Raw genomic sequence first — 27,821 nt, forward strand, 5'->3', positions numbered from 1 at the left:
CATTAATAGCATCAATACAGATTTGAAGTGCCAATAAAACTGCTATACTTCAACATATATTCAAATAATACTGACTGGTTTTCTAGGTTTACCATAGCTGTGTGCTTCTCCTGACCCCTGGCCCATTATTTTATTTTATTATTATTTATTTTTCTCATTTTTACTGTTTAAGCTGGCTTAAATTCAACTCAGATTCTCTGTATTCATATTCATCTAAAAGAAGTAAAACTCTAATTCCTCCTTCCTTGTTTCTTATATTAGCTAACTGCACTTAGAGTTTTAAAATTGAAATTTGTAAGTGGGAAGCTATCCAGAACTGAGAACACCACAGACAGATTCCACTAGCTGCCCTGTTCATGATCTATTTCTGAATTTGCATGATTCTTGGTACTTAATTTTGGCTCAGGCTTTGGTTTCTGTAGGAGTTTTGACCCTGCCATGACCATTGGTTTCTTTAGACAGGATCTTGTAGGTTATCAGAGGATTGTGACGGTATACTAAGGGTGGATTGTGGTTGTGCATTTTCCCACAACTGTCACTGCTCATGAAGCAACATGATTAACTGGATGTCTTACAGACCACCAATTTTCAGCTACTTAAGGCCCCATAAAAGTAACTTAACTTTTAAAAGACTTCTTGGGAGGCTGCTTCTGACATGGCTCCCAATGATCCCTGCCTCCTGGTATTCACACCACTGTGTAATCCCATCCCCACTGGTGTGGACTGGACGTACTGATTTGGCTTCTAATGAATAGAATGTGGCTTAAGTGATGGGATATTACTTCAGTGATTAGGTAACAAAAGGCTGTGAGTTCCATCCATCTTTCCCTCTCAACCCCCTGCTTGTTCATTTGGATAAAGCTTCCTGCTATGTAGTGAAATGGTATATGGAGAGGCTCACATAGCAAGGAACCAAAGGCCTTGAAGTCTTGAGAATGAGAGGAACTGATGCCGTAGTCTAGCAGTGGAAGAGCTTGTGAGAACTTAATCCTGACAACAGCCAAGTAAGTTATCCAGAAAGGACATCTCAGCCAGTCAGGCCTTGAGATGATGCAGCCTTGTGAAAGACCCAGAGTCAGAGGACCCAGCGAAGCTGCACTGAGAATCCTGACCCACAGAAACTGTGAAATAATAATTGTTTTAAGCCACTAAGTTTTGAGGTAATTTGTTACACAGCAATAGATAACTAAACTAATATAAATCTCAAAAGCAAAACATTTTTTTTTGTTCTGAAACAAAATATAACATAAAATTATGGTTTCAAATTATATACCAGTCTGGTTAATATGTATCCATTGTATCTTTTAATATGATACAAGTTCATTATTAGCAGGAAATACATAGAGCAAAGAAGATTTCTGGCACAAAATACTGCTACATATGTGTGAATGACAGAATTTTAAAACCTGAACTAATTCTTGGCAAGATGGTTCAATGAAAACTTTCAGATAAAAATGATCTATTCTATTGGAAGGGAAATACACTAATTCATGTCTTGGATCATGCCTGGTATTGTAGATATTAAACACATCACAAGATGGTATCAGACCTCATATAGCCTAATTGTATGATTATCATAAAAGAGAACTGCAGGTTATCCTCTTTTCATTAGAAATTTTTTATAATAAATATAACTAATATAAATCCCAACTATCTACTCAACTGGATGTACTGACAATTTGAAGTTCAATCTGTTAAGTCCTTATTTGAGAAATAAAGTTATCAATAAGAATATCTACTTGGTGTCTCACATACTACTCAAATTAAACTTGATAAAATACCTTTCCATTTCAACTCTGTTCTTCCTCTAGTCTTTCCAATTCTAATAAACAGTATTTCCATCTATCAGGTTGCTCAAGACAAAAATTTGTGAGTTCTTCTTGACACCTGCATCCCATCCAGAAAGTCTACTGCCTAGAGGCCATGTAGCTCTCAAGTCCTTCTTCTCTCCATCTCCAAGGACAGTCCTCTGGCCAAAGTCACTACAATTTCTCATTCCTTTTTAATGTGTCTCTCTACTTCTACACTTCTCCCGTTACAAACTATCCTTCACACTGCGGCCTTTCGATCTTTTCAAAATGCAAATGAGAACATGTTCCCTGATTATAATTTATCAAGTTTATAAATGGAGACTGCTTCTAAGAGAAAGTTTAAAAATGAAAACTAACAGAAAAAAAAAATCCTTAACAAGGGTTCCAAGGTTCTTTAAGATCTGACTCTACATACTACTCTATCCTCCTTTTATGGTCCAAGCTATCATCTGGCGCAAAGATCGTCCTTCAGTGTATCAAACGTGCCAAGGTCTTTGCTTTGCTTCCACATGGAAGGTTTTCCCCTGGCCAGTGTCCATTTATACTTTTGGTCCCAGCTTCTTTCCCTAACAGTCTCACTACGTGACACATAGTACCTGTTTAAAAAATATTTGTTGAATAAAGACATGAATAAAAATTGTTCAAGATCCTGCTACTATAATTAAATTGGGAAAATATTTAAATCATGGCCTTTCATCCATTAGGAATGTTCTCCTCTTTCACCTTTTTTATTTAGAATGAAACACATCAGATTTTGAGATCTGAAAAAAGTCTCATTTGTTTTTGGCATGGTTGTTATAACTCATCTATTTACCTCCTCAACCGACCCAACTATAAAGGTTCATGTTTAGATTTTCACTTTATAATAACTAATTAGGACCTCTACATCAATTAAACCAATGATAAATACAAACAACCACTAGGAGTCAAAAGGGCTACTTCTGAAAGTGATAAAAATCTATCAGGAAAACAGTACCAAAGCAATCTTTTATCATGGAAGTACAATCTTAAGACTTGATCAAATTGCACTGAGTAATGAAATGTTACATTGAGTAGGAATTATTTAAAATTGAATAAGATGACATGACTGCTACATAAATTCTTCAACGCTTTCATCTTATTTCCTTCTAAACACATTTACCTAATCAATGCAGATTTTCTTGTATTTTAGTTGTTACTTAAATTTTATTTAAAATTTTGTTTATTTAAAGTTTTTAATGCAGAGGCACCTGGTGGCTCAGTCAGTTGAGTGTCCAACTTTGGCTCTGGTCATGATCTCATGCGTTGTGGGTTGGAGCCCTGTGTCAGGCTCTGTGCTGACAGCTCAGAGCCTGGAGCCTGCTTTGTTTCTGTTTGTCTCTGTGTCTCTGCCCCTCCCCCCCCTCTCTCTCTCTCTCTCTCTCTCAGCAATAAATAAACATTAAAAAAATAAAGTCTTTGGGGCGCCTGGGTGGCTTAGTCAGTTAAGAGTCCGACTTTCACTTAGGTCATGATCTCGTGGTTCGTGGGTTCGAGCCCCGCGTCGGGCTCTGTGCTGACTGCCAGCTCAGAGCCTGGAGCCTGTTTCAGAGTCTGTCACTCCCTCTCTCTCTGACCCTCCCCTGCTCACGCTGTCTCTCTCTCTCTCACTCCTAGAAATAAATAAAACATTAAAAAAAATAAAAAAAAATAAAGTCTTCAATGCATTTTTGCTATCTATCATACTATGATACAGAAAATGTATGAAACCAATATAAAATTCAATTACTAAGGATAAAAATTCTATTAACAGGTCTCAGTTTCATTCTCTAAATAAGAAATATGATTCATATTTATTAATTTGTTGAAAGATACCACTAACATGTAGCTCTTCAGAATAATTAAAATGTACTCTTAGGATATAAACATTTTTATTGTTTTACTATACACTGGATTTATTATTCAAAAAATTATAAGCAACGCTATAATTAATTTATACCAAACAATAAATGATGTATTCTATGAAAAACAAATGTTTTCAGAGTCAATAAAATCACAACATACCTTTCTTGGACTCATGTGTTCATTTACAGTTTGCCTATAATTGCTTCATAGAGATAGGAGTTTGTACATTACAAAGAGGCTTTATTGATTTATTAGTTACAGGATATACTAAGCATACTCAGATCTAAACTGGAAAAGCTAGCTCTGGGCTAATATCATATAACAGCAAGTTGCAGAATACTTTAGAGCAAAATCAGAGTGTTGGCACAGGAAAGATAAAAGGTATAAGCTGGAGTAGCAAAGATTAATGTTTATTAAGTCAACCCACACAAGCAAATGAGGTCTTAGAGTTGTATGCTTTGCTCATGATGAGAAAAATATTTACTTAATTTTTAAAAGCATACAATTATTCTATAATGAACTATTAAATTTCCTTTTCCAAAAAATGTTCTCTTTTTTGAAAATATGTAAAGAAACAATTAACATTTATTTAATACACTAGAACACTCCAGGAAATGATTTATTTTTTCAATAGTTTATATCCTAATTTAACTAATTCAGGTAATTTATTTGACTTTATATGTTTTGGGGGATAGTAAATAAAGTATTTTAAAATGTATTTTTGAGAGGGGCACCTGGGTCGCTCAGTTGGTTAAGCATACGACTTCGGCTCAGGTCATGATGTCGTGGTTTACGAGTACAAGCCCCACCTTGGGCTTTGTACTGATGATGGCTCAGAGCCTGGAGCCTGCTTCGGATTCTCAATCTCCTTCCTCTCTGCCCCTCCCCTGCTTGCATTCTGTTTCTCTGTCTAAAAAATAAACATTTAAAAAATGTTTTTTTTTTTTTAGTATTCTTACTATTGTTTTATTTAAATAATAGCATTCATGTTACAGGAAACTGAATAATACACAGTGATATACAATACACAGAAACATCTGTTTTCTTTACTATATTTTCCTTACTATACTTCCGACTTCAGCCACATGTATATGCCACTGTATAATATGTTTAAGTGGTTTTCTGATCTTGACTGAATAGTCCATCGAATGGATTTCCATAAAGGTGGTTATCCTGGATAATGAGCCATACTCAGATTTTACAGGATGAACTTCACATCATGACTGAACATTTTCAAAATAAAGTACAAATGGCCAGATGGATCATTGTGACTGGCTCACGTATTCTAAAGAATCCTTGCTTTAATATTTTCATGCATTTAAAAATGTATTTTTGAGAAAATAAATGTCCTTTAAATAGTATAGTGTTAAAATTGATGAGTAAAAAAGGTGTGCAAAATTTTATGATGAAATTCTCTAAACATCATTTTCTCCTTTTGTAACTTAAAAATTCATAGGAGAGCACGTAGTTAAAGGTGGTAATGTCTGCTCTGAGTTCCATTTTTGAAGTAAAAGCATAAAATTATTATTCAACATTTTTGCTTATTTTATTTTGCCTTTTAAAATGGATTACTTTGATAATTTGTGACTGCATATGAATGAGCAAGGTGGAGGTTAAGGAAAGATCAGCACAGCATGTTCATAACTCAACCTGAGGTGGTTAATAATTTAGTTGAAAAAGGTGGTCAACATGTTGTTTTTGACAATATTTCTTTTCTTTTTCAGTTGTAAACTATTTAATTTCCACCACTAACGGACCCCTAAATACTTAGAGGAAGCAGAAAGTACATTGATGCTGAGACACAAATTAATGTGGGGGTAATGAAAATCTGTAAGTTATTTATTCTCTTCACCAGCTCTTGAAATTGTGTTCTCTTATCACCTTATTTAGTAGCTGTTACTAAAAAAAAAAAAAAAAAAAGAAAAAAAAATATGGGAAAAAAAATACTGGAATAATAATTAAACTTAAATTAATCTTACCTACATTGAGGTAAAGACCAAAATATCTATAATGTGCTATTTGTGGAGATATTCCAGCAAATGGAGGCTGAGAAAACTCTATTATTTCCTTTTAAAAGTAAAACATTAAAAATAAAGTAAAATGTTAAAAATTCCAAATATTATCTCACAAGCAGTTATTTAATGTTACTAAATTTTAATATACTTTTTAATACGTATTTAGTCTCTAAACCACACAATACACCATTATAAAACTTAATAAATGATGTTTTTTCTCATATGGTAGAAATAAGTCAAATACCATGTGATGTTACATATTATGAATATTAAAGATTGTACTTAAATAAAATTATAAATCAATGCAAATTAACTTCTTTTTCTTATATCAACCAAAAGTGATGCTCACAGTTTTACCTAGAGAATATGTGTTCCTACCAAAGGGATTCAAGAGTCAAGAAAGGCTAGGAAACTCTGTTGTAACACTACTGAGGTTTTTCATCATTTTAAACCCAGAAAAGTTTCAATTAATGATGGAGGAAGCAAGTCACTGATTTTCATACTGGCAAGTGAAACGCAGCAAGCTAGAATAACTGGTTAGTTTTATTAAGGCATCTTATTAAGATGGCTTATTAAGCTACTCACTATTGTTTTCATAGGGCTTTAGACTGATACTAAACTTTAAAATGTAGGATTCTTTCCTTCCTAACTTTCATAAAAGTCATATATAATTAGCACTGAATGAAATTTTCTAATGTCAACATTTCAAATTTTGATTAACAGGGAATACAAATCAACCCTATTCAAGTTTAATTCAAAAGACTGGCAACATCCTTTGGGAGACTAGTAGAGATAATATTCAATGCACCTTCAAACTTCAGACTAAGCCAGGGGCCTACAAAGTAAAAGTAATATTCAACTTACTAAGCTAGCATCGTCACAGTAATTTTCTCTATCCGCTTTATGTTTGATTCATAAAAACCATACATTCTCAAGTTGAAATGAACCTTTAGGGTCTAGAAAGTAATCCGGACCACCCTACTGTTGATAGATATGATGACTGATCTACACAGATGATCGAAATGAAGAGAAAGTGAACAGCTGACAGAAGTGGTATGGGTCATGACCATGATGTAAGAAAGAGAAATTCAGACAATGGTAGACTCTCTGGACAGTACACAATTAAAAATCTGGTGAAATTCCAAAGGGTGGAAGAACCACAGTTGTTCAGCTCCATTATAGAACCATCATTTCTGAACATGGAACACCACCAGTCAGTAGGAATCACACAAGCTAAGGTAACTTAGTGAGTGTTCATTATTATCATTATTATTTTTTGAATAAGGGTAAACTGGGAGTGTTTCCTTTTTTGCCTCCAGCAGTGTCTTTTTCCTCTTTTATAGAGTATTCAAGGCTAGAACTAGGATGAAGTGAATGAGGCACTCAATTCAGGTGAAAAATTTAAATGAAGAAATGATTAGTACCTACTCTAATATGGATAAAGTTCCTAAGGCAAAATATCTTTATATTGTAGTGAGTTTCTTTAAAGATGAGTTTTGACAAAAGGTTGAATGGTTTATGTCTATCTGCTATCATTTACATAAGCATGGAATATTTGAGTAAGAAAAATTTCTAAAGTGAATTTTAATAACAAATCCCTAAATATTGTTAGAAGAAGGTACCTGACATCCTCAATACCCATGTTTAAGCTCTCTCTGATTTTTAAGCTCTAGACTCTTTGGCATATGCTAAATAAGTTTCCACAAACTAGGCTGCCTGATGCTAGGGCTAAAGTAGCTTCTCTTAACTCATTGTATGGCTGATGGATGGCTTTTGTTTGAATTAATCAGCCTGCGGGTTATAAGGTGATGACCTTCTGTCATTCTACCTACCTTTATGGACTGTCATTCTTTTGTAAAAAAAAGAACTTCTTTAGGAGCACCTGGGAGGCTCAGTCAGTTAAGCCACCGACTTCAGCTCAGGTCATCATCTCATGGTTCATGGGTTTGAGCTCGCATTGGACTCTGCTGACAGCTCAGAGCCTCCTTTTCATACTCCATGTTTGTGTGTGTGTGTGTGTATCTCTAGACTTTAAAATGTGTAAAGTATTCTAAAATAAAAAAGTTATTTTTCTCCTGATGCATAAATTGTGCCAAATTTGGTCAGTGGAAACCTTTTCAAGCTGGCTCTTGTGTCTTTTCTACAGGAATCTGTTAGTTTTTGAGTACTTGCTTTGTTGTGCCCGAATCATGAGTCCCAGAGACCTCCAAGGAGCCGGCACCAATGCAAGTACAAAAGGGTCTTTATTACAAGCTCGAGCAGGGGCTCACCAGCCTGCCGGTGTCATGGCAGCAAGGTGAAGCGAAGAACAATAGCGAACAGGGTTTTTAAGGAGTAAGGGATGGGGGTGTTACAGTACATGTAGCATCATCACATAAGCACCAGTTACAATTACAGCTTTGACCATTCAGTATCTGTGAAGTGTTCATTACTTTTTGTGGGACCCAATCATGACTCTTGAGAATCCTTTGAAAATGATCAATTGTGAGGTGAGTTCAAAGGGCCCATGTGGGGTTCAGACAAGTGGTGAGAAATGGGCTAGTTTGTATCTGCAGTTTCCAGCCTTGACTCAGACCATAGGAATGTTTCTTTATCTTTTTCTTTTTTTCTTTTTGATTAACTGAACTGAGGGCGGTCTGAGGATGGGTTTAGCCTTGAACAGTCTGAGGCTTTTCCTGGGACTGGGACTGGGGCTATGTGCAGCCCGAGGTTGCTCTTAATGGAGGACTTAATTTTTGGCTCTTCAGCTTTAAGGCACAAAAAGATACTTTAGACTCACTGGACTTTTCCTTCTCCAGACCTAGCTCTTTCCTATCTATCTACCTCCAAAGGTTAACAATTTTCCTTAGTTTCTGGTTTATCCTTCCTATTCCTTTTATTCCTATTTTCATACAAAAGGTAGACTATTGTAAGTACTTGAATTTTTTCAGTTAGTAATATGCCCTGAAATCATTCAATATCAGTTTACAGACATCTTCCTTCCGCTCTCCACAGTTGCATTGTATTCCACTATGTGAATATGTCAGTTTATTCAACTACTCTATTTGTTTCTGTTGGCTGTTAAAAACAATCCTGTAATCCCTATGTTATTTCACACTCATAGAGACATATATTCAGGAAGGATTCCTAGAAGCAATTTTCCTTAGTCCAAGAGCAAGTGCATATGCAATTTTGTTAGGTATTATTAAATTCTCCTCCACAGGGGTTTTACCATTCTGCATTCTTGCCAGTAATGTATGAGAATGCATAGAATCCTTCTTACTTCCAGTTTCCAAGATCTATGTGAAGAGTCTCTTTTTCCAAAGTTACAAGGTATTTACTTTCTGTCTCTGAGGTTAAAATTTATTATTTTTGTCACTATTTCTAGTTCAAAAATGGTGACTATAACTTTTTATTTGAAATGTATAATATGAGTAGAAGATATTTTTCAGTCAATACCTTACATTTACAGAGTGCATTACACCTTTCAAAATACTTTTATGCACATGCATCTTATTTGATCCTCAGCCACCTTTGGAAGTACATCAGTTCTACCTTCCAGATGAGATTGCTGAGAAGGAACACAATCTAATGACTTCTACATACCCAGTTAATGACAATCAATGGTCCTGTTAGTTCACTGATACTTCTACAAGATACTAAGTTGCCTCTCCTCTAACTTTCAATTCTAGTGCTTTGACTTATTATACATTAGTGTCACTTACAAGATAAAAGTATTATCTAATTATATTTATTTCACAAGTAGTATACATAGGAAAGCTATTAATGAGTTACTTAAATTCATATGTTAAGCTTATTTTGGATAATAAAGCTTAATTTCTTTAGGTTTAGCTCAAGAATTTTACAAACTACAAAGGGCTAACCAAGTCTAATAATATAATTTATTCTGAAAAATACACCATCTTTTAATTCAAAGTAAGATTCACTTCTGGCAGCATAAGTAACAAGTTAGAATTCAGTGATTACCTTTTAATACGTAAGCAACTATTAGGAATTTGTAAAATCTTAGGAAATCAAATACGAAGTACCAAAAATGTAATTTTAGACAACATTAAAGTTCAAAGGCTTCCTTTGTACTAAACAATGTCTCTTTGCATTCTCTGAAAAGTTGGGAAAAAAGTTCTATTTCAAGTATAAAATATTTTGGCCTAAATTTTTAATTAGTTTGGTTCATCCTTGAGAATAGTAATATATATTTATCCTATCAAGTGAGCTGCAAGAAAATATTAAAGGATGACATTAACAGACATTATAAATTGAAAATCCTCAAACAGAAGCAATGAAACCAGTAAGTGTAAATATAAACCCTGATTTTGGTCTCTTTTTCTTAATGTAAACTCTTTTCCACAAACACAATCTGTATGTTAAAGATGTCATTTATTTTTGAAGTTGAAAAATAACAAAAAGACTTTAGACCCACATATAAAAGGTACTCTTTTTATCCTTTTCTGAGACATTGACCTGTATGCTCATTTAAAAATGAACACCACATCTTTACGTTATTAAATCTTTGTTTTGATCTATTAGTATTCACCAAAGTGCCATTTTATAAAACCTCACACTGAATAGACAAGGCTGGAGGTGACCATCTGCAGCTTTAGAGTCTGCGTTTGAATTGATGAAAAGAGCTTTGTGTTTTCATTGCCAAGTTTGATTCTTCCAGTCATTAGGCATTCCCCTCAGATCGCATCAATGAAGCCGTGCTCTCTTACACCCATGTGTTAAATTCTCTTCTCCTCATGGTTTCCTTTGCCAGCTCTACTCAAGAATGACTATTGGGTCTTAGCCACATTCTTCTCACAGCTGTGTTAAAAAAGAGCATCAGAAAGTCTTCCTAAAACCCATATGTGTATCTGGTCAGTTCTCTGTCTTAGGGTCACCTCACATTGTGGTGTGATTATACAGAGATTCATTCTTGTTCTTGAACTGTGCTACTCCACCACTCTGGGAAAGATTAGGCCCTCCAGTTAGTAGTGGAGAACTTCTTGGAAGACTGATATGAAATATACATAGCTCAGAAGGCAAATTAATTTAAGGAAGAAGGCATTTCAAGATTTTAAATATTTAAATGTATTTTTACCAGTGTGTACCTTGTCAAATGGCAAATAATAACATAAAGAGAAATAATTAGTATATGCTTTCATATGCTTTTAGGACGCCATTGTGCGCAGCAAAAGAAAACATCAAATGATGATTATGTTCCAAAGATTATTAGTGTGAATGGTATAAATGCCCAAGCAATTAAAAAAATTAAAATTCTTAAGTTCAGTAAGTTCCAAAATATTGTTCACTACGTAATTTTTGGAGCCTTATTTTTCACTTTTAGTCTTTCTACAGAAACACCTGACAAAATACTCTATAGTAGTATAACTATTATTTTCTTTATATTCAGGTTAAGAAAAACAGAAAAAAAAAAAACTGCATGTTGAGCTGCCCAAGGATATATAATGATATGACGAAGAAAAAAGATCACTTCAGCTACTACTACATACTGTATTGTTAGAAAACAATTTTTTCTTTTTAACTATTAATTATCAAGAATGAAGTTTATGTATGGACAATGTTCGTGACTTTACCACTAGTTAAAGCTACGCTGAAATAAGCAAAAGATTCTTTTATTCTATATTTTTCGAGGGCCAAATGTGCACATGCGCAAATCCCTGACTTAGTGGAGAGAAATAACTAAACATGGAAAGTTGGAATCCAAGTAAAATCGGTCTTTCTACTTGTTTTTGGGTTCAATTTAGGTCTTTTCTAATTATATTTTGGGACTAAAACCTATACCTAGTAAGGAAGTATACATCAGACTTTCAATGAGTATACTATTTATTAAAAGAAAACCAGACCTTGATTTATATAAAAATGTAGACTTTCCTATACTAACAGATAGATACTTCATATTAAATTTTCTGTGTTTATGAAAGAAAGAAGAATAGGGAAAGGAAAGGACGAAGTTCTGAATGAGCTATCAAGTATAATGAGGTTGAGCAACATCCAAGCAGGAATGATGAAAACTTCTTAACATCTCATTTTTACAATAGCTTCCCTTTTCCTTTTTTACTACAAACGTATTCTAAAGTACACTAGTCGTTAGTGTTTTTAAGTAAGAAAGTTAAAATCACTTTACATATCTTATTTTTATCAGTTCTAAAACTATGCTCAGGTAAGATGGATGGATGAGTCCTGCTGTCTTCACAGAAGTACCTGGGAGCTGTGTAGCCTGTCAACGGTTAAACAGTAAGAAGCCTTCAACTGAACAGAACCAAGGAAAAGGATACCTGTCAGATCATATGGCGACGCTAAGGAAATTACATTTCATATAAATGTGTGAAAATCACATTTGAATGTTTCTGAGGCGTAAGAACTTGTTTTTTTTTGTTTTTTTTTTAGTCTGTCAAGTTATAGTTAAAAAGTATATGATCATCATTAAGTGGAGCCTCTAATTTCCTTAAAATAACAGTAACTTTATTTCTGACTTTTAATTACTATTAACACTGGATTAATGAAAAACAACAAAAATTCCTGTCTTTTATGTAGTCTTAAACTGAAACAGCAGAGATCTCGCTCATATTTTACTCCTTTGTTCTTTTTCTCTCATTTTTTTTCCATTATAATAATCTGAAACATGTTTTATCTATCATAGTAGGCAGAAATGTGTATTAGTCCAACTCTAGATCACCTATTTGAAGACAGGTTCTGAAATGAAGAAGCAGATGAAATGTAAGCAGTCATGTTGTAATTTTACTTTTTAGTCCCTACTCTCAAGCTCTTTATGATTCATTCCATAAAGTTAACTCTACAGGGGAATTTACCAGGCAAAGTGCAGATTCTTAGGTTTAGAGAATTTCTTTTCTTTAGCCTACACCCTTTACTTTCCACTTCATTAGAATTTTTCAAGTTCTGGGTTAGGCTTCAATTTTAAAAATCCTACATTAATCCTTCCCTGGTAGAGAGGAATGCCATAGACAATTAACACTATGTTTCTTTTTCATGTCAAAGTGAGACATTCCCCAAAGATAAAGGTGTAAGCTCAACTCTAATTTTTATAAAAAAATATAATTACATATGTATCGAACGTGATAGGTATCTCTCTGTGTGTATAAATATAAAGTAGCTCTAAAGAAATCTACTTTATATACATGTATTCAATGGATAAGAAAGGTGATCCACTATACAAATATATGATAAAATTAAATTTTTTATAAAACACATACTTATTTGATAGTGTATAAGATTTGTCTCTCATAAGTTAAGTATATATTTAAAGATATGGGTTATCATTTACTGAAATCCAGAATATTAAATTCCTAAAAAGCATATAAATAACAATATCTAATTGGACCTAGATTCAGAAGGTGCCTTCCAGAGCTGAGTGGGAAGTTTATTTGCACATAGATTATCACAAATAAATTGACTTATTATTTGCTGAAGTATATATCATGTTTCACAGAGCTCTTAAATCTCAAACACAAAATACATTTTAAAGAACAATTTCCAGAAGTTTTAAATCCTCCCATTTATTGATAGTAATCAAAACAAACTTTCAACCTTATATTAAATAATGATTTAAACCTTACTGAGTTGAGAATTTATGAAACTTATTCTCTGATTTAATCAACATGTATTTACAGTGTTCAGACATGTGTACTATTGACTTGCAACTTGTAGTCCACCAAGAATTTATTAAAAAAAAAAAAAAAGAAAAAAAATCACAGGTATAGTTGGCAAGAAGCAGAGTAATTCTAAGGAAAAGAGAATACAATTGTATTTAATTATGTAAAGACATATTACCACAATTATTTTTCATTGTGGTTAAAATCAAATTCTGGAAGCCAGCAACAAAACTAAAAAGTTTAGTGATGTCTTTTGATGAAAATCATAGGCTTCTTAAAAAATAATAAGAATGCAGGCTCCCCCTCTTAAGCCAAGAAACTGTAGAAATGCTCTGTTCCCTTTCCCAGCACTCAGAGTCACCTACCCTGTTTTATAATTCAACCTGCAAACAGATTAAGCAGCTGAGTTTGTGCAAAGTATGTTTGCTCTACGCTACAAGCCCTTGTGTGACAGTGTGGCGACTCCCCTGACACCTCGGAGAGAACTACAGATGGTTCTTACTCATCAGCAGGGAAACCGAGCTGAGAATTCACAATTTCTTTGTAACCTCAACTTCTTCATAGAACTCAGTATTTGACCAAGAGGCAGGAAGACTTTTTGTTAGCTTACATGTTCTTCGTCTCCTTTTTTTTTTTTTCCTGTCAATACTACTCAAAAAGCTCAGGATGCCCTATATTTCAAAAGGAAATGTTTTAGGCTGATCTTTGATACTTTAATTATGTAGTTAGAAATGAGAACACATGTAAATATTAAATACCTGTTTTTTTTAAAGTATGGAAAGAAAGAAAATTTTAAAGTGACACACTTTTTCTTGAAAACACATTTAAAAGTTTACAATTTTTGTCCTACATCTTTTTGTCTGATCTGTTTTTTATATAGTTACAGTTTATGAGAGATTTCAATCATACCAGTGTAAATCTGGCCCACAGTAAAGATGATATGTGATACAAGTTACTTCACTGTAAAATCTAGAAGTTTCTGAGATTTCTTATAAGCCTTATAAGCCTGGTTGTAAATACTTTTAAGTAATTTTGTGTAGCTTAGGTATGCTAAGTAGAATCAAATATATTTTGAAAATCCTTTGGAAAACTTTTGTGCCAGGTCACAAGAACCATATCTGTAGACAGAAAGACAGATGGGAAATAAAATATAGCATAACGAACAATAGAGTCTTAAATCTCTCGTGATGATACAGATGGGAAATAAAATATAGCGTAAAGAACAATAGAGTCTTAAATCTCTTGTGATGATAAAACATCGCTTAATGGATTGGTGTGTCAGTTTACTCTTTAATAAATGAGGATTATGGGTGGTCCTTGGCAGAATCATTAAGAGAAGTTTTTCTTACAAAGTTCCTCTGCTGGTAGCCTGCTCTTTAGTTCCCTCCTACTTCGACACAGCTCACCAAAACTAAGTGCATCCAGGATTAGCCAAAGAGCAACTTAAAAGCCAAATGATAATGTGTTCTTCTTCTACAATCATACACATTTTTAAAAGAGAAGTACCTGAAGAGAGTAATGCTTAACCCAAAGGAATGAATATTTTAGGCTTTATGACACCTGGGCCAAGAATTTTTTTTTTAAGATTTTATTTTTGAGAAATCCCTCCAACCAATGTGGGGCTCAAACTCACGACTCCCAAGATTAAGAGCTGCGTGGTTTCTGACTAAGCCGGCCAGGCACCCTCCAAGAAGCTCTTTTGGACAATGAGGTCTGACATTCACTATACTTTCCCCTCTCAGTGTTTCTGCCTACAAATATTGGCTGGTTTCTGGATGATAATTCTGTACCGTTTTCCTTTTCAGGAACACTTCTATTGATTAAAAAATTTAAGAAATTCTTTGGACTCTAAAAGAAAATAAAATACAAATTTTAAATTCTACAATTATTAGCAATAGTATATAGTCTCTCTCCACTATTACTGAAGATTTCAGGTCTTTTAAGTGTAATTAAACTTGATGGAAGTTGGTGGTTAGGACAAGGGTTAAAAGCCAATCACTAGGAAGTCAGACATTCCGACCTTGAGAAGACTGGTAAGAGTGGTGGTGCCAGTGACGGAGAAAGCAGGCAGGACTCATTGCAAAGCTCACACTTTGTCAGGAGACTCCTCTACTAGCATGGGTACTGGGTTGGTTTAAAACTTTTTTAAGTCTAAGGCTTAAAGTAGAGGAGGGCACATTTGAAATTTTCCTGTGTATTCCTCATCTGGGCTGCTTTTACTTTATTCTGTCACCGCATCAACCTATGAAGTTGTTCTGCTTCATTTATTCAGAAGTGTTTACAGAGTACCAACTTTACATCAGGCATCTGAGTGAATATGTGGAGGGGATGTGGATACAAAGATGAAGAGAACAGTGTCCATGTCTTGGGAATGCTCAATGGTGGGTAGTTTTTCAGGGAGTGGGGTAGATAGGAAATAGATAAACAAAGCAGTTATAACACCCAGATGATTAAGACCTCTAACAAAGGTATGGACTAAGTACTATGAAAACAATAAGGGGCTTCTGGGTGGCTCAGTCAAACATCGAACTCTGGATTTTGGCTCAGGTCAAGATCTCATGGTTGGTCAGTTCGAGCCCCACATCAGGCTCTGTGCTGACAGTGTGGATTCTCTGTCTCCCTTTCTCTCTGTGCCCCCCTCCTCAAAATAAGCAAATAAAATAAACTTAAAAAACATAAAGAAACATCACAGAGAAAACTTAAATTAACATCTGACTACGGAGTAACAAAAATTTGACCAGGTACTAGAAGGGAGGAATATGCTTTAAGAAGAAATAATACATGCAAAGACACTGTGGTTGGGGATGTGGGAGGAAATGATACCAGAAAAATTGGAGGAGGCCGGTGATAGGCTTCATATGCCATGCTAAGTTGTTTATGCAATAGTGTGTAGGAGATGAAAGCCCCCTGAAAATTTCAAATAGGGAAGTAATATAACCTGATTTAAGTTTTAGAAAAATTAACTCTGGTGGCAGTGAGGAAGGTAAACTTGAGCGCTACAGGCAAATACTAGTTTTATGATTATTTCAATAGTCTAGATGAGGGATGATGAGGGCCTGAAATAATGCAATTAACATGTTAGCATGGAAGAGAGGGAATCAGGTGATTTTTAGGTAGGGAACAAAATAGAGATTGACAGCAATGTGCGTGTGAAAAGTAACAAAGAGTGAGGGAATAAGGACAGTGCTGAAATTGCTGAAGACCATTAGTGAGACAGGAAATACAGGAGAATGGAGAGGGCTTTACCTTCAAGGGAGGAATTTTTTAACAAAAACACTATGGCAACACACAAAAGAGAGTGATTTAACTTTCGAGAAAGCTGAAGACTTTGTAGAGAAGAGATACTTGAACTAGTCATGTTACTTTGATGAGTATGATTATACTAATAATTTATAGAATGTTTATAATAATATAGTGACTGGCACTGAACTAGGTATTTTACATGGTATCCAGTTTATTACTTACATCAAACCTGCCTGTGGGGGCAGTATCACCATCTGAATTTTTCAACTGAGGAATTTTTGCTTCCAGGGGTTAAGTAATTTGCCCCAAGTCTCACAGGTTAAGTAGGAAAGCAGGGATTGAAAAATAGGTCTGTCTGACTTGACTACAAAGGCTGCCTCTATCCTGTAGGCTGCACTGAATCTTCTAGGATGAGTAAGTTTTTCATGGGGCAAAAGGGTAAAAGGTGCCAAGCTGAGAATCCCCATATATAAAGGTAATTAGTCTTGAAAAGACACAGCCCTTCTCAAGAAGGAGATATTGCAGTGTGGAGTGAAATGGCAAGAGAAGGAGGGACTACGCAACATGTATTATTCTAAAGGCATTAGGTGTTTATTTCACCTAATTCTTAACAACATTATGAGGTGGGAGTATTATTATCCATATATTATGATCTACATCAGCACAGTGTTTTAAAATAAAATGTCCAAGTTCACATACCTACACATTTTGAATCCAGATCCTGAGCTTTTAAACCACTATGCTATTACCAAAGATATAGGAGGATCATATTGTTTAGGATGATCATATATTAGTTTTATAATAAAAATATAGTTAGAAATGGGCCATTGAATTCATTAGTTAGGAAATTACTGGTAATCTTAAAGAGAACAATTTCAGTATAAAAGTTAGCGATGATGTATTGAGTAGCACAGGAGTGAATGGGAATTGAAAAATTCGATAGTGAATATAGATCAGTTATTCAAGAAATTCAGTTGTAAAAGGAAAAGGGGAAATGTGGACCTTTTTAGTTTACGTTGTAATTACTGACTAGAATCCTGACATATTTACAAAGGACCTTCAACAATAACTGCTAGTAACAGTAATTTCAGATTATATGGAGAATATTAATACTACCATCTAAAGTCTTATAAGTTGGCTTCCTGGAAGGTTATCCTCTTAACACAATCAAATAGGTTGATGCCCACATTAACTGTAAGAGAGGTTATCTGCCCAATTGAGGACAATTAAAAATAAAATACAGTGGATTGAATATGAACAGGAAAGCCACATAATATTTTATCTAAGTCTTACTGCTGGAAATCAGAAAAAAAGATTTAACATTTACATCGAAATTTAACATTTAAATGACATAACTGTTTCACTTAAACTCTACCCACTGGTATCATTCCATTAAAACCTTTTGACCTGTCTGTAGTTAAATATGAAAAACAGAACAATATTAGCAATTTTTCAAAAGGTTAATAAGCCTGTTCAACTTAAAGCATTATCTGAGATGATGTTATTTCTACTTCTTTGTATGCAGAGTCTTTTTGTAATTATTTTTTACAAAATAATAATAATAGTTGATGAGATCTAAAAACTAAGAGGTTGATGACATTTCCAAAGATTTTATAGAAATCTAATTGGTCTCTGGGAAACAGTGTTTAAGGGAATTTTAATCATGAATACAAATCAAAGAAGTATATGTAAAGACAACTTTGAAATTTGTAACTATTTGTAGACTTTAAGAGAGGTAAATCAGATTCTGACTGTCAAAAGTTACTGATTTGTAATTTACAATGAAATGAGATCTACTTATATATCTTAGTGTTTTTAGAATGTTGATGTACATTGTCACTAACTGGATACAGTTTCTGACTGAACATAAACCCAATCTTTATACATACAAAAAATATACTACTTAGCATAAATCACAAATTGCAAGATAACCTGATTGTAAAGATTTTAATATGCTTAAATAACTCCTAATCTGTTTTAAAATGTCTTATCGACAGATTTACCTAACCTTGGGTTACTATTTAAAGTGTTAAGAAGTAAGAAAATTTGAAGTTAGTACTACTTCATACTGTGAGACTGAAAAAAAAAATTAAGAAAAAATGTATGTCTTAAAAATTAAAGACAATTAAGTATTGTAATGACATAATGCAGTTAACAATACATAAAGATGGGCTCAGTTAAAATGACAAGTTCTATTAGGAAATTCTGCTACACTGTTCAAGTCTCATAAATTAACAAGTGATTTCTTTGTATGATATGTGTTAACATTTTGCTAGCTATCATAAGGCTGACTTATTTTGTAGCTTTATTTAAATTTTGATAAAAAGGTAAAGACGATCAGAAATAAACAAATGTAATTATGCACTGTGAAAAGCTGTACTGAATACTTCAGAAGGACAACACGTGAAAATTAATTCCACTGTAACTATTCTATGTGCCTAAAGGTCTCAGGTTACAAAGTCACAGATGATCACAACTCAAGCAGGATTATCACGAAGCTGAATAAGTAAAGTTGATTACTTGACTACCTCTTCCCCTTGCCAATAACTTTACCTATTACCTATGAGAGAATTTTTTAACATATGGCCTTCATGAGCTGGTGAAGATCAGTTATTAAGTACAACTGATTTGCCCTAAATAGAAACCATGATTTCCAAGTAAATGACCCCAAATATGGATATTAGGATAGGCAATCTAAAAAAATGAAAAGGTTCATTTGTCTCAATCTCCTTTGTCTGAAACCATCAACAGTATGAATAATAAATAATATATTATTTCAGTTGTCAAGAGAATGTGTTTCGGTTTTGTTTTGTTCCATGCTTTTGAAATCATGCAAGATCATTTTACTTACTTCTGAACTTTGTCATTGGCCGCTTGGGAGGCCTCCATGGCATGCTGAAGCTCTAATTCCATGTTTGCTCGATCTGTCAGAGCTTGTTGCAGTTGGATAGCCAGTTCCTCTTTCTGCTGTTGAGTGATGGAAACAATGTTCTCTCTATTTTTTAATGCTTCTTCATAAGTACCCAGGGTATGGTTAAACTGATCCTTCAGATTTTCTTCTTGGGATAAAGATTTGTGTAAACTGAGAAAAATATAAAAATAAGTAATTTAAACATAAACATGCAGTCTTACTGACCAATCATCTATTTAACAAAAATCTCCAGTTAGTGATGCCTATTTCTAAAAATCAGTTGAGACATACTTAAATGGGTGCATAAAAATAATTTTTACATCACAATATTATCCTTGATAATTATTCTGTTTCTCTACTTCTAGGCTGAAAGCTACCCAGACAAATGATTATTGATGTTACCAAAGCATACTAGAAGATGCTGCAAGATGTTAATTTAATTACATCAGTGTAAATATTACATTCAATTTTCTTTTAAAGGAATAGCAGAGAACTGGAAAATAAAGCACCTCTAGGTAAATAAAAGAATATAATAAGCTGACTGCAAAGAAGTGAGAAGTAAGAGAATGGGCATCAGTTTAGTAGATCCAGCGTTTCTTCTGCTGAACACTTAACGAGAATGAATGAGGTTTGTACAAATACTGATCAGCCCATACACAGAAATGAAGTTAAAATCACTATTCTGACTGCACAAAAATAATATGTATTCAGAAATATTTTCTTTTTGTTAATGAATCTCATGCCAAATATATCCACTCATTAAGTCACACAGAGAAATAGCATATAAATCAAGACTAAATGAATGCAGAAGAAAATGCAGACAAATAGAATCCTAAAATGCTAAAGGTCAAATCTTTGATATGTCATTACACCTACCACCTGAGGTTATTTTGAAATGGCACCAAGCACCTCACTCAATTAAATAAAGACATTTTGAAAATATAAATATTTAATAAGGGAAATTTAAAATCCACACAGGACATGTTCTTTTTTTATTAAATAAAATCATTTCAGTATATGCATACAAAAGAAATGTCGATGGGAAACTTGAAGTAAAACAACCTAACTATATAATACAGACTGATGATGTGAAAGAAAGTAATATAAATATTAAAGCTTCAAAATGTTAGTCAGGGAACTTTAGCACTTGCCAAATATCTAGTCTGATACTTTATTTAGTCTGATACTTTATTTAAAACTATTCAAACTAAAGTAATTATAAATTTCTTCTTTTTGTTTAAGTAACTTACAAATCTCTCCAGTGTGCTGTAGAAGGTGTCACAGAGAAATAAGGACATGTAACAGGGACAGTTAGCATATGAAAATAAATTATTTCAAGATTCAACTTAGTTCCTAAGAAGAAAGACTGCTACTAAACTGTGGTCAATTGATTACTACATAAAAATTATATCAGATACAGGGCTAGTATCCAAAATCTACACGGAACTCACCAAACTCCACACCCAAAAAACAAATAATCCAGTGAAGAAATGGGCAGAAGACATGAACAGACACTTCTCCAAAGAGGACATCCAGATGACCAACAGACACATGAAATGATGCTCAGCGTCCCTCCTTATCAGGGAAATACAAATCAAAACCACACTGACATACCACCTCACGCCGGTCAGAGTGGCTAAAATGAACAAATCAGGAGACTCTCTATGTGGGCGAGGATGTGGAGAAACAGGCACCTTCCTACACTGTTGGTGGGAATGTAAACTGGCTCAGTCCCTCTGGAAAACAGTATGGAGGTTCCTCAAAAAATTAACAGTAGAACTCCCCTATGACCCAGCAATAGCACTGCTAGGGATTTACCCAAGGGATACAGAAGAGCTGATGCATAGGGGCACATGGACCCCGATGTTCATAGCAGCACTCTCAACAATAGCCAAAACATGGAAAGAGCCTAAGTGTCCATCAACAGACGAATGGATCAAGAAGATGTGGTTCTTAAAGCCCAATTAATCATTTTCTTTAATGGCAGTATGCTTTTTGCCCTTTTTAAAAAAAATTGTGGCTTAACCATTCCTTTATATTTTACCCTTACATATATGGTCTCATTTAAAATTCACAGTAGGCAGCTTCATTTGGGAATTTTGCATTTGTCTGTGATGTCCATGACAGGATTCAGTATACTCTAGCCACTTAAATATTAAGAAATCAATAATTCAGGGGGACCTGGCTCAGTCGGTTAAGTGTCCAACTCTTGACTTCAGCTCAGGTCATGTTCTGTTTTTTATTTATTTTTGAGAGTCAGAGAGAGGCAGCATGAGCAGGGGAGGGTCAGAGAGAGAGGGAGATATAGAATTTGAAGATAGGCTCCAGGCTCTGAGCTAGCAGTCAGTACACAGTCCAATGCAGGGCTTGAACCCATGAACCATGAGATCATGACCTGAGCCAAAACTGGACGCTTAACTGACTGAGTCACCCAGGCACCCCATGACTTAATTCTCTAATCATTTATCACTTCCTAGTCTTCTATCATTTAAAGTTTTGCCCCCCAAATTTACATCTCATTTTTCTATTGGATGGACCATCTCATTGCACTCAGAATAAATCTCTAAAAACAAAACAACAAACTGCCTATTTTAACTCACTAAATCTCACAACAACCCATGAGAGAAGTCCTATCAGTATTAGATTTTTATAGAGAAAGAAACTGAAATAACCGGAGGGAAGAAATTTAATTAATCTCACACATCAAACAGAACCAGGATCTGAACCCACAGTCTTTCTTTCTCCCTGAGCTGAAAACACTCCTCGCTAAGGGCCGTGGAGCCACATAAAGCCCTGAATCATCTGTTCTCTCTTCCTCCTCATCTTTTAGCCAGACATTTTGTTTTTCAAGTACATCAGGCTTTTTCCTGTTTGAGGAATTTGTTTGTAATGCTTTTCTCCTCCCCCTGACAAACTTCTACGTACTCATTCGGTCTCAGCACGAACACTGCTTTCTCAGCTAAGCCTTTTATAACTCTTCAATCTAAATTTTGGTGTTTCTTCTTTGTTATTCTGTTTCAGGAAGCCTGCTCTTTTTCTTCTTAGAACTTTGAATAATTTGTAATGTTTTTTCAGTTTCATCTTGTGATTGACGTCCCAATTCCAACATATTAATACTCTATTTACAAAGGGCAACTTTTAAAAATGGGAACGCATTTTAAGAGCGTCAATAAATCTAGACGCTTATATTCCTAAGGAAATTTTCTTATAGGAATAAAGATGAAACAGGGAAAGATCCCAGCATACATAAATCTATGCCATTGAAGCATATTTTTGTTTTAGTGCTGGTTTTTCATTCACAGTGCTCTTCCCTAGGGCCACATTGTTTAGCTTTCTTCATAGAGTCAAATCACATTTAACCCCTTTTCAAAGTTATTGATTTTCAGATGCATTCTCAGCATGGCAGCAGAATTACAATTTATTGGTCTTAAATGACGTATTGGAAAATACTTTACGGTATAGTTAAGAATAAATGATAAAACAATGGCAGAAGAGCCATTAAATGACTCTCAGAAATTCCAAGGCATGTGGCTCACACAATATTGATTGACAAAGAATGGGGACTATTTCTGTTTACCATGAAGTTAATGAGGTAATTGCACACACAAGTTTCAATTCACTCTTCTAGTTTTCAAATTATGTAGTTCTTTAATCTTTGTAATTTGTATAGAAAGTGAGATTTCAAAAATATTTTTACTTAGTAATCCTTTGTATTATAATTCTAATCCATATCAAATGAGACGGTTCACGGTCTCCTGTGCTGTTCACCACACTGAGTCTAGTAGCAGGCAAGGGGAGAAAACACGCTTCCGTGGGCACAGCACTAGTGAGTAGCACATAATAGCTTTCCTTTCTGGAGTGGTTTCTGTCTTAGTTTCAATGTCTCCCAGTCTATTCCTTGAAGTCTGCGGTTCTATTTTCCTAGTCCCTGACTCTCTGTACTCACTCAGCTTAAAATATCTTGGAATTATCAAGTTTATAACCCGCTTTTATGTTCTGCTTGCAGATATTTATGTTCTCTTCAGCTTATCTGCTTACCTGCTTGTTCAACTCTTCTCTCAACTGTAATGTTACACGTGGATTCAGCTTATTCTTGCAACTAGTACTTTTCCATTTATAACAAGTGTTGATGCTACTTTCCCGCATTTTCTCTCTCATCTTCATGATCAGGTATTACTTACATCCTTGCATAAGTCACTTTACTTATCATCCTATAGTATGCATTTACTCTTCTGCTCAGGCTTCATTTGTTTACAGTAATTGCTCAATTGAGTGTTCTACATAGCTTAGATAAATATTTTAATTTAAATTTAAATTAGATTAAAATTAAAATTAAATCTTTAATTAGATAAACATTTTCAAATTAAAAATTTAAAGGTGAGGGGCACCTGGGTGGCTCAGTTGGTTAAGCGTCCAACTTTGGCTCGGGTCATCTTACCATCTGTAAGTTCAGGCCCTGCATCAGGCTCTGTGCTGACAGCTCAGAGCCTGGAGTCTGCTTCGGATTTTGTGTGTGTCTCTCTCTGCCCCTCCCTGCTCATGCCCTTTCTCTATCTCAAAAATAAATAAAACATTTAAAAAAATTAGAGGTGAGACACCACAGTATAAACCAACAGTTCTTAAAGAGGAGTCCCTCAGGGGGCATTTTGCAACATTTGGAGGCATTTTTGGTTGTCATAACTTGAGGAGGGGGGTACTACTGGCATTTCGTTGGTAGGGGTCAGAGACACTGCTAAACATCCCCCACTGCAGAGGACAGAACCCACAACAAAGAATTATCCAGACTAAAGGGTCAAAAATGCCAAACTTGGTGTTCATGCAAAGACGTCAGGTTTGGACTTTGAAGAAGTAGATTCAAATTTCAGTCCTGTCATTCACTCCACTCTGTATGACCTTAGGAAAACAGTATACTCCTTTGAGTATTAATTTCATCAACTCAAGAACAATGAGAAAAATCTCATGGAGTTTACACAGAACAAAATGAGGCGATCAAGTTATGTGCAAATTTCTAGCACAATAGCCAGCAAAGAATGGGTATTCATCCATGTATACTTTGTAAAATAAATAATTTATTTCTAATTAACTTTATACAAAATCTTGTAATATTCAGACATTTTATAAATACTTTGAAAAACAACTGCCTGTTTTTACAGGTTTTTCATGATTGGGAGAAGTAAACTAGTTTTCCTAACCTTTATCACTTATTGATTACATTCTTAAATCATTCTGGAAAAAAAAAAGGCAGGTTTGGCTTGTTTTACTGAATTAAAATAAATAAAGACAAAACAAGTATGAAAGGTAGAAGTATGTGCTACCTTATCTTAAGTCTACATTTTCAGAGAGGATAGTGACTATGTTTACTTCCTGGCTTATTGTATTGTATCTATGAATTTGATCTGAATTTTTGACCTATGTGATTTGTCTTCTCTCTGAAGAACTTTTTAAAACATTTCCTGCATGATAGGTGTTCTGGCGACAAATTCCCTCAGTTTTTGTTTATCTGAGAAAGTCTTTATTTCTCCTTTACTTTTGAAGGGTAACTTCATGGGATATAGAATTCTGAGTTGATGTCCTAAGTTTTAGTCTGACATTCAAGGTGCTCCAAAATTCTGTTCTACTTTTCTTCTCAGACTTCTTCTTACCTACTCTATCAAAATTTATTCTAGTCAAATGGAAATGTAAATTCTTCTTTGAAAATGAAAATGCCTTCCAACTTTTCATTTTGGATTACTGGTCATGCGGTTGCCTTTACTTGGAATGCTCTGTTTCTGTCCCTCCTCACGCCCTATCACTATACTTCAAGATCCAGACAAATTGCAACAACCGTCATAAAGTCACATTTCATACTCTTCTTGCCTAAGGAGACACTTCTTCCTCTAAGCTCCTGTACCCTCTCCATATCCTTTTTATTATATTCATCACTTTCTGCTATCCTTTATAGTCATTGTATACATGTTTTATCTTTCTTACTAGATTATAATATTATTTAAAGAAGGAACCACGTTTTACTCTTGTTTCCTTCTAGGGCCTAATACAGTGGTCGCTCTTCAGAAGGCATACAAAAACTTATTTATTGAATTTTGTTGTTTAAATGCTCTATTTGAGCGTTCAGTCGGTTACGCGTATGACTTTGGCTCAGGTCATGATCCAAACCCATGATTCATGGGTTTGAGCGCTGTGTCAGGCTCTGAGCTGTCAGCCTGCTTCGGATTCTGTGTCTCCCTCACTCTCTGCCCCTCCTCCACTTGCACTCTGTATATTTATCAAAATAAATAAACATTAAAATAAATAAACAAATAAATGCTCTATTTGAACAAGTAGCCTCCAGTATTATAAAAGGATCACATCAATTTTATTTTCCTTCTTTTTCTCTTTATCTTAATGTGCAGCCCCACATGTTTCATAGTTTACCTTTACCCACACTTCATGCCATCACATTTTGGGGAATGTTTTAAGAATTAACCTTTGCTTTGACATCATTGTAGATTCACATGCAGTTGAAAGAAATGGAACAGGAAAATCTTTGGTGTCCTCTGCCCACTGCAATGGTAACATTTTATAAAATTACAGTATAAAAGCACTACCAAGATACTGACATTTTTATAGTACAGATGAAAAAGTTATATTACCATAAGGATCTATCATATTTCCCCACCACTCCTTCCTCTCCTTAAACCCCAATGAGAACTAACCTGTTCTCCAATCCCATAATGTCGTTTCAAGAACGTTTTATAAATTAAAAGGTTGGGATTTTTGGGATTATCTTTTTTCATTCAGCATAATTCTCTGGGGATTCATCCAAGTAGCTGCATATATCAATAATTTGTATGTCTTTTTTTGAGAAGATGGTACATTGCTTCTAAGTTGCCATTTATGTGTGTGTGGAGTTGTTAACGTAATCCCTTATTTTTAGATCTGTAAAGTCTATAGTGCTATCCTCTGTTCCATTCCTGATACCGGTCAAGTGTCTTCTCTCTGCTCTTATATGCTTCTTTCTGTTCTTGCCTTTATAATTTTCTTCCTTCTGCCTGCTTTTTTCTGTTGTCTAGATTCTTGAGGTAGGGGCTTAGATGGTTGATTTGATGTATTTCCAATTTTCTTTATGTATGCATTTTAGTGTTATAAATTTCCTCTTGGAACTGCTTTAGCTGCATCACACAGATTTTGATATGCTGTTATTTTTATTTTCACTCACTTCCATGTATTTTATAAAACTTCCCTTAAGGGGCTCCTGGGTGGCTCAGTTGGTTAAACATCTGACTTTGGCTCAGGTCATGATCTCATGGTTCGTGAGTTCGAGCCTTGCAGAGGGCTCTGTGCTGACAGCTCAGGGCCTGGAGCCTGCGTCAGATTCTGTGTCTCCCTCTCTCTCTGAGCCTCCTCTGCTTGCTCTCTCTCTCTCAAAAATAACCATTAAAATTTTGTTTTAACTTTGTTTGAGAATTCTTTTTTGACTCATGGATTATTTAGAAATGTGTGGTTTAGTTTTTAAGTGTTTGGAGACTTGCCTGTTATCTTTGTTACTGATATTTGTTCTGATTCTTTTGTGGTCAAAGAGCATGCGCTGTATGATTTCAGTTCTTTTAAGTTAACTGAAGTTTATTTTACGACTTAAGAGTATTATCTATCTTGGTGAATGTTTTGTGGGAATTTAAAAAAATACATATTCTGCTATTGTGTGGAATGTCTAAAACTGTTGATTAGATCCTGGTAGTTGATGGTCATGTTGAATTCTGTATCACTGAATTTTTTTTTTGTCTAGTGAGAAAAAGATGTCAAAATCTCTAATCTGTCACTGTGGATTTGTCCACTTCTCTTTTTAGTTCTATCAGTTTTTGCTTCATATATTTTTAGTTCTCTTGACTGGCACAAACACAGTTAAAACTGCTATGTCTTTTTGGTGGACTCTTTTTTTTTTTATGATTTAATGCCCCTCTCTAATAAGTTTCCTTGATTTATGTCTACTTATAAGATACTAGTATAGCCATTCTTGCTTGTCTTTGATTCGTGTTTTCATGGTTTATCTTCTGTTCTCTTATTTAAAAATTTTATTTGCCGCAGCTTTCTGGTAGCCAGTATAGAGTTGGGCCATAATTTTAATTTTTTAAATGTTTTTATTTTACTTTTGGAAGAGAGACAGCGTGAATGGGGGAAGGGCAGAGAGAGAGGGAGACACAGACTTCGAAGCAGGCTCCAGGTTCTGAGGTGTTGGCACAGAGCCTGATTCGGAGCTTGAACTCAGAACTGTGAGCTAATGACATGAGCTGAAGTTGGACGCTTAACCCACTGAGCCACCCAAATGCCCCAAGTTGAGCCACAATTTTTAATCCACTTTGTCAATCTGTCTGTTGTTATATTTAAACCA

General features: G+C 34.6%; 1 protein-coding gene and 1 long non-coding RNA gene across 7 annotated transcripts in view; one reads left to right on the plus strand and one right to left on the minus strand.

Annotated features, from left to right (window-relative positions):
- Positions 1-27,821, minus strand: part of MIPOL1 (mirror-image polydactyly 1) — a 336,826-nt gene that overhangs the window by 50,880 nt on the left and 258,125 nt on the right. For all 4 annotated transcript variants that reach the window (XR_013336270.1, XM_077769202.1, XM_077769201.1 and 1 more), the window contains one exon: positions 19,397-19,627. Coding sequence is in view for 3 of the 4 variants with exons in the window: in XM_077769202.1 (XP_077625328.1) it covers positions 19,397-19,627 (231 nt within the window). In the remaining variant the exon portion in view is untranslated. The remainder of the gene's footprint in view (positions 1-19,396; positions 19,628-27,821) is intronic.
- Positions 851-11,357, plus strand: LOC144235635 (uncharacterized). Of its 3 annotated transcripts, none has more exons than XR_013336271.1 (5): positions 851-1,160; positions 5,399-5,504; positions 6,413-6,927; positions 7,033-7,081; positions 11,082-11,357. It is a non-coding gene; the product is annotated as an uncharacterized LOC144235635 (long non-coding RNA). The 3 variants fall into 3 exon arrangements; XR_013336272.1 differs by having other exon boundaries at positions 6,681-6,927; XR_013336273.1 differs by having other exon boundaries at positions 851-1,004.

Source organism: Crocuta crocuta, unplaced genomic scaffold (genome assembly GCF_008692635.1).
Source record: "Crocuta crocuta isolate KB4526 unplaced genomic scaffold, BGI_CrCroc_1.0 scaffold65, whole genome shotgun sequence".
NCBI classification, from domain to species: Eukaryota; Metazoa; Chordata; class Mammalia; order Carnivora; family Hyaenidae; genus Crocuta; species Crocuta crocuta.